The sequence below is a fragment of the Cricetulus griseus genome, chromosome 3, assembly GCF_003668045.3.
Source record: "Cricetulus griseus strain 17A/GY chromosome 3, alternate assembly CriGri-PICRH-1.0, whole genome shotgun sequence".
Classification (NCBI taxonomy): Eukaryota; Metazoa; Chordata; class Mammalia; order Rodentia; family Cricetidae; genus Cricetulus; species Cricetulus griseus.
In genome coordinates this window covers 201274541-201282482 of record NC_048596.1, presented here as the reverse complement: position 1 = coordinate 201282482, position 7942 = coordinate 201274541, and the positions used below count along the sequence as shown (strand labels likewise).

The 7942-nt window shown below is 46.0% G+C and overlaps 1 protein-coding gene across 2 annotated transcripts in view; it reads right to left on the bottom strand.

The window, feature by feature from the left end:
- Positions 1 to 1014: 1014 nt before the first annotated feature.
- Positions 1015 to 7942, bottom strand: part of Cog2 (component of oligomeric golgi complex 2) — a 33000-nt gene continuing 26072 nt past the window's right edge. For both annotated transcript variants that reach the window (XM_027404846.2, XM_027404847.2), the window contains 5 exons: positions 7308 to 7380; positions 6900 to 7042; positions 4388 to 4527; positions 2998 to 3178; positions 1015 to 1713 (listed from right to left, as the gene is read on the bottom strand). In XM_027404846.2, coding sequence (XP_027260647.1) covers positions 1612 to 1713; positions 2998 to 3178; positions 4388 to 4527; positions 6900 to 7042; positions 7308 to 7380 — 639 coding nt within the window. In that variant the 3' untranslated portion in view covers positions 1015 to 1611. The remainder of the gene's footprint in view (positions 1714 to 2997; positions 3179 to 4387; positions 4528 to 6899; positions 7043 to 7307; positions 7381 to 7942) is intronic.

The following is a 7942-nucleotide window of genomic DNA, read 5'->3' as shown; positions in this document are numbered from 1 at the left end:
TTTGCCAGCTCAGTCCAACTCCACCCTCAGTGCTTGCTCCATAGGTGGAGCACGGCATGTATAACATAGGGCCCTCCCAACAGAGACCAGCCTGGGCCACAGGCAGTAGTGAAGGTCCACAGGCCCTCAGAGCTGGGCAGCAACACACTGATTTTGAACACCTGCCTCCAGAACAGAATCTTCTTTCGCATTCAGCTGCCATATTTGTGGCCACTGAGGGCAGCCTGAGAAACAAATGCATGCTCTTTGGTTGCAGAGAGGGTGATGGTGGGCGGCAGGTAGGTTCCTGGATGACAAGACAGGCCTCCTCCTTACAGGCCTTTTATACCAGAAAGCAGTAAACTACATTAGAGATGGATTTTTGTGTATATGTTGGAGCTGGAAAGACGTATTACTTTAACTTTAAACCTGACTGAATTAAATTGAATCTCAACAGGGAAACTAAGGAAAAATAACAAGGGAACTGTCCTGGGGGAGCCAGAAACAAGTCTTAAACTGTTAGCTTTGGCTTGAATGTCCTGTTGTCAAGTTCAGAAACATTACAGGGAGGCTGGGATACAATGGTCTGGAGTCAGAGCCAATAGGGTAAGAGATTAGGCCTCAAGGCCCTCTATGGACCTCCGACTCTCCGGGCTGAGGCTGGTGTGTACGCGCTGTTACATGGGCTGGCAATGTGAGTTTGGAGCTATTTATTCTGCCTTTAAATCCCACCTGTCAGTCATCTCGATGATAGGCTTGGGTTACCTATCTGAGAATGGAAATAGCAATCCTGGAGTTGGGCTGCAGACGGTGCTCTCTCCTTTCTGGGATTGAGTGATAATTATCAGGGGACAAGGACAGGCAGGGATCCTTGGTTACGGAAACATGTGAATTCAAGGTGCAGCTATGACCTCTAGTGACTACCTAGTGACAGCATAGCTCCTTGTCAGAAAACCATTCCATGCACCTGTAGCAGCCGCCAAGCAGACAGGGCTGACTGGCCTCTGTGTGGACAGAATTCTGTTCTAGGAAAACTACACAGAAGGACTCTTTTATTTGTGCCAAAGAGAATTGTGTGGCTGAAGGCATGCATGATAAGGGCCCCTTGGACAGAATTCATTTCATAACTTACGCGTTTGCAGCAGACACTTCTTTTATTAAGGAAACGAATCCTTGCTGTCGGCTCTGGCTCTGACAGGAGCGGAAGGCAAGATCAGAAGTGCTATTCTTAAGTGCCAGGATGGGATGGCTCCCTGAAGCCTCTGAGGAGGCCCAGGGCTGACTGTGTCTCCCGGGATGTAGACAGTGTTTCCACACTGTGTTGGAGTCATGCTGCCCAGTGCTTCATCTGTAGGGTAGCTCACTTGCCACGCCTGTGTATTTGCTTTAACTCTATGGTAGAAATCAGCTTGACTACAGTAAGATTTACAACAAAAATAAAGCAATTTGTTCAGTAAACTATAGTAAAAAGCTTCAAATGTCATAAAAATTATCTTCCATACAATGGAAAGGCTTTTGGTTCTTCCTGGGTGAAAGATGGCCCACATACACTGGGTAGAGGTACAGGCTGTTGCTGGGTGACTCAGAGGACAAGGGTCACTTTCTTCCCCACTTCAGGTCCTGCCAGGATGCCTAGGGCTGTTCTGCAGTTGCCTGGTCCCTGGCAGCAAGGACAAGCTCTGTGAGGGCTGGGAAGCTCTTGATGTCACTGGTCTGCAAGCCCATCTTTTGTATCTGCAAAGGCCATGAGAATAAATTGTCACTGTGATGAGATCTGAGGAGGAAAAGAGGCCCCCATTCAAACCAGGACAACGGATTTGCCCTGACCCCATTACAGTAGAAAGAGTTCCCAAAAGAAGGAGGGATACGTCTTCTGTTAGAGCAAAGGACTGGCTTATTGCAAAACTGTATGTTTTGGGTCAAATGCTTTGCATTCTAAGAAGCTAGCATGTCCAAATACCTCAGTCCACCACACTAGACTCTGGCCAGGATCAGGATCAGAGTCTCTTTTGTGGGCTTCAGAAAATGCTAGGAGATAAAAAAAAGCCTTATGCAGAGAATAAAAAATTATTCGTTTTTTTTTCTCTTTCTTTCTTTCTTTCTTTCTTTCTTTCTTTCTTTCTTTCTTTCTTTCTTTTGAGATACGGTTTCTCTATAGCTTTGGAGGCTATTCTGGAACTCACTCAGTAGACCAAGCTGGCCTGAAACTCACAGATTCATCTGTCTCTGCCTCCCGAGTACTGGGATTAAAGGTGTGAGCCATCACCGCCTGGCAAGAAAATTACTCTTTAGCTGAAGAATTTTCCACAAGGCACCAGCTGAGCTCCTTTTTTTCAGCACCCTTCTCAGGGTGAGATGGACTAAAGAAAGACACGCGGCCCCTGAACAGCAGCAGAGACGGCACAGCCTCTCTGCCTTCTGCTTCTCACTCTGCCTATGTCTGTAGTGAGCTCCCCTGCTTGTGAGAAGACTGTAGATTCCTTAGGAAATAAACATGGCAGCTGATGCTTGCAGGCTATCTATCTCTCTTTTTAGAGACAGAGTCTCCCAATCTAACTCATGGCATCCCTCCTGCCTAATACCCTGAATGATGGGATAAGAAGCTATGTATACATCCAGGCTGTCAAGAAAGCAGTTTTCCTCCATCTGTAAATTTGGTGGTACTGAGGAGTCACTGCACCCCTCATGGGAGGTCTGCATGCTACCATCAGCCATCCACCATGACTTGAAAATCAGGGTTTTATTGGACACACAGCAAGAGGTTGCAGGCCCTGGCTCAGGACTTCGGGCAGCAAGAACAGGTATGCTGACAGCCTGAGCAAATGCTGAAGCACTAGGGCCAAGCTTGCTGCTGGGAGGGTAAGCTGTGCCCCTCTGCTGTTTCTATCTTCCACTTCCTGGCACGCACCCTCCTTCTCAGCAAGTTGGCCTGATTGTTTTCTATCCTTAGCCCCAGGGAGGTGACACCCCAGCTTTGGCCACGGCCAGACTCTAGAGCCAGGCTCAAGTTGCTGGTACCTGTTCTCCCAGGAACTCCACATCAAGAGCCAGCTGTAGTCGGATCTTGTCGTCATCACTCATGCCACTGCTGGAGCTGACAGGGTTGGCGGCTGGGGCTCTTCTGGCTTGTTTGAGGCGCTTCAGGCTTTCCTCCATCTTCTTCACTGAGTTCAGCACATCGGATACAGTCTCAAAGTACCTTGGGCACAAGACAGTAATGAAGGGTTGGTAACTAAACAGATACTGGTGACACTAAGCAGGAATTTGCTTTGTAAGCAAGATTCTCAAGATGGCAACCACAGGTACAACAGCTCAACTGGGAAATGTGCTGCCATGTTTCCTAAGTCTCCAGCATGATGTTCCCCCAGAGCTTAAGAAATGAGTGTACAGGGGCTGGAGAGATGGCAGACAGGAAAGTCATGGTTTTCTGGCCAGCTAGCACAGCTGGATTGGTGAGCTCTAGGCTCAGTGAGATCCCGTCTCAACAAAGTAGAGAATAGCGGAAGAAGACATGGTAACTGGCCCCTCACCTCCCAATGTACATACAAATAAAAACACTAGTCCTAAACACAAGCATCTGAGGGCAGGCCCCATCCAGGTGGAGGGCCCTCTGTAGCACATCTCAAGACTAGTCAAGCAGTCTTAGAGTACAAACCCATCTTAAGACTTTGAAGATATGAAGCTCACTTACCCCCAAACTCTCACTATACATCAAAATCAGTCACTTTCTTGTCTGGTTGGCAAGATAGCTGTTTGGGACTGGGACTTTATTTCCCTACAAAACCATGGGATTAGGCACTTTTGGTTCTAAACTGACCCACAACAAGGTAGGGTTTGGGAGCTGAACTTGAAAAAAAAAACTATTGCAAATGGTGATTAATAATTAAGTCAATAGTAAAATAAAGTAATAAACTTCCTCCCTCTCTTGTAGTTCTGGGATAGAACCCAGGACTGTAAGAATGCTAGGCAAACACTAAAGAGTCAAGAAGTGATTCTATTAGCCATGAGCTAGGAAGAGATCCAATTAACTGTTCCTGTCTGGGGCCTTCTGCTGTGATTACAGTTAACATGTATACTTCCTCTTCTCACCAGAAGCCATCCCACCAGCTAGTGGGACCAGCTGGAGTGACAGCTGAGGAAAGGAAGAACTGGCTGGGCTGAGCAGCGAGGGCAGTTAAAGGTGCCCTTGGAGTTTAGTGTTGGGGACTCACAGACCCCAGGTCAGCCTGACTGTAACGTAGGTGGAGGAGGAGTGGGTAAGGGAGGACTGGACCAAGTGACTGCTCACTGACAGTCCTGTGATTGATTTCTTGCTGTTATGTCTATGAGCAACCAAATGCTCCGGGAAGCCTTGCCATCCCTGTCCCCAGGGTGTAGACAGGCCGCTCTTCAGCAGCCAGTAGCTTACTTGTGTGTGCTCTCAGACAGAGCTTCCTGCAGCCAGTGCTGCATCACTGCTGGCTTCACCTTGTTCCCATGTCCACGCTGAAGCTGGTAAAATGGCTTCAGTGCACTGTCCACATAAGAAGAGGCTGCACTGGGGACTTCCTGGAATGCCATTGTCAACCGTGGTTAAGGACACAAGGAAACAAAAAAGAGCCATCACACCATTAGTGTTCAGCAAACAGCTTCATCCCCCCACCCCCTCAGAAAGTAACCAGAGAGACACAGAAATCATCTGGGGACAGCAGTGTGTTAGGAGGACCCCTCCCCACCTGCCCCTCTGCTCCAGGTCAGGCTTGATTCTGAGGTAGGATGTACAGGACTGAGTCCTGACTCCTCCCACTGTGCTGGTTTGACATCCTGTTGAAGCAGCAAGGATGGCATAGGGGACTTGGTCCCTTGCTCTGTAGGTGAAGACTACCCCCAGTGCCCAGTGGAGCCTGATGTGCTGTGCATATTCACACACACGCCATGATGCCCACAGAACAGAAGGAAATGGAAGGCCCCTGGCAATGTGCCCAAGCATCTCCCACCCAACAACAAACAGTGAACAAGATACTTTTGTTACAAGTGATAGCTCTACTGCACAACTAAATAGGCTTTGTTTGTTTTTTGAGTCAGAGTCTGACTTTGTAGCTCAGGATGGAATAAAATTTATAATCCTCCTTTTAGCCTCCCAAGTGCTGGGATTACAGTTGTAAACTATAAGGCTTTGCCAGTCCAAATGTTAACGTGAAAAGGGACAGCTGGATATGGTGGCTCACACTTGTAATCCCAGCATTTAGGAGGCTTGAGGCACAAGGGCTGCCATGAGTTTGATGGTGACTTTGGCTACATAATGAATTCCAAGCTAGCCTGGGCTACAGAGTTAAAACACTGTTCTTAAAAGATGATATTGGTGATGACAATGACTATGATGATGATGACGAGGACAACAGCAATGATAAACAAGAGAAAGGAATCCAGTCAGATAAATTGTGGTCAATGCAAGTCCAGCAATAAGGAATCACTTCCTATACCCCAAAATTCTTGCATCAAATGGGAAGAGTAATGGTAACAGGAGATAGGCCCCTGGTTAGCATGTAAGCAAAAGGAAGGCCACAGGCCACTTCTATAGTTTCTGAGAGTTTGGGTAGTAAGTAAGTAAACTAAAAGGCACTAAACTAAGTCTAAAGGCAGTAAATTTAACCATAACTGTGAAAGACAACCAGAGGGAAAACCACCTTAACCATTAACTGTGAAAGACAACCAAAGGGAAAACTACCTTAACCATAACTGTGAAAGACAACCAAAGGGAAAACCAACCATGTGGGAGTGAGAACAGGAGAGGGAATGCATGAAGACATTCAGTGCATTCAGGGCATTCAGCTGCGAAGAAGAATACTCAGATGACTCCTCCACAACCCAAGTACCTAAGAAAAGCCTGACACCAGCCAGTATGGGCCTCTCTTTTGTCTTATAAATGCCATTAGCATTTGCTTTTAGATGCTGGGGTGAATCCAGGACTTGTGCATGCTAGGTAAATACTATATACCACTGAGCTACATCTAGCCCCTAATATATACTAAAAATACATATTTTATTGAGTTCCTAATCTATTATGGGTGGAGGTGGTTGTGTCATGGCATGCATTCGGAGGTCAGAGGACAGCTTAATAAGTCAATTCTCTCCTTCCAGTAGGTAGGACCCAGGGATCAAATTCAGGATTGCCAGCATGGCTACCTCAATGGTCCCTAGCATATTCTTTTTTTTTTTCCCCCTAACATATTCTTAATGTTATTCTTTCTATTGTTTTCACTGAAAGAACAAGGAAAATCAGGTATTTCCAATAACAATTTGTAGGAGTAAGATAAATCAAAAAATTTTGTGACTATATGAAGGCAAAAATGAATTTTATATCAATAGGACTTAGAAATGTTATTAAATGGATTCTTGGGGCTGGAAAGAAGGCTCAGCAGTTAGGAATACTTGTTACTCCTGTAGAAGACCCAGGTTTGATTCTCAGCACCCATGTGATGGCTCACAATCATCTGTAGCCCCGTGCCAGGGGATCCAACAGGCAGGCACACGGTGCACATAAACACATGCAGGAAAGAGTCACATGCATTAAGTAAAACAAACCTAAAATAAAAATTTTTAATTGCTTTCTTCTTTTAAGAAAGTGCTTTTCCAGCCAGCTGTGGTATTGCATGAATTTAATTCCAGCACTCCACAGGCAGAGGCAAATGGATTTCTGTGGAGCTGAGGCCACCCTGGTTTATATAGTGAGTTCCAAGCTAGTAAGAACTCACACAAATAAGAAAGTACTTTTCCTTAAGATCCAAAGCCCACAGGCCCCAAGTGCACACTGTGAGTTGTACTGGCAGCTAGCTCCTGACCCTCCAGAGTCCCTTACCTTAGTCTACCCTAAGACCCACCTGTGGCCTACATCTCCCTGTCCCTGAACACAGAGAGCTCTCTCCAGAAGTGACACTGACCTTATTGGTCCTGCGGTAAAGCCTGGGGACCTCCAGGGCACTCTTCAGATAACTGAAGCAAGACTCGCTCAGGTCCTGGACAATCCTGCTGCTCAGGGCTGGCACGTGGGCAGACAAGGAACTCTGAGAGTCTTCCATGGCCGCTGTGGACACAGGGCAGTTGAATTGAGTCACTGGTCCAGCCTAGGGTAAGCTCCATTAAAATGTGACCATTTAGAGTGCACTAACAAATCATGTCATTGTATAAAACAAGGATCTCATTTATAGAAATTAAAGAGCAAAACACAGAAACAACTAAGGATTTACAAATGGAGCACAGATGTTAGGTTAAATATTCCCTGCAGTCTATGGCATTTCACTTTATGTTATTTCATATTCAGAGATTCTGAGTCTGAGTTTAGTTTTTACCTGAGATAGATGAAAAATTCTTAAAGCCGATCATTTCAAGTTTTGGCTTGACTATCTCCAGGAGCTCTGGAAGCTGAAACACACATTTTGGACACTAGTTTCTTTTTTCAATCAGAACAAGCAACTTCGTACCCACAAACTCAGACATGATTAACAAGTGCTGAAACCTAAGCCAGAACTTGTAGGTCAAAGCTCCCATCAAGTGGGAGTCATGCTCTCAGTTCAGAAACACACAGCAAGGGACCACTGACTGCATGTCCACTAAAGGCAGAAAAAAAGCAAAAACTCATTTTACAGCTCTCCATGAAGCCAAAACTGCTCACAGTAACAGTAATAGACCTTTTTTTCTCAGAAAATGCAATGTATTTTTTCAATCACACAAAATATAAACTGGAAAGCAAAATCCACCTGAAGGCGTAAACTCTACAAGTGTCCCATAAGGTTCTCTGAAGGCTGAGAGAGAAACATGGGCTCAACAAAGAACACAGATGGGGACCTTTCAACCACTTGGGGCAGTGAACCACAAATTACAGCCCAGCCCACAGCAGGCCATGCCCCAACAGAGCTGAGCTGCTGAGGAAAGTGGAGCCTGACTGTGCTGAGTGGTTAGGTTACTCCTAAGCAAGGAGCAGTGG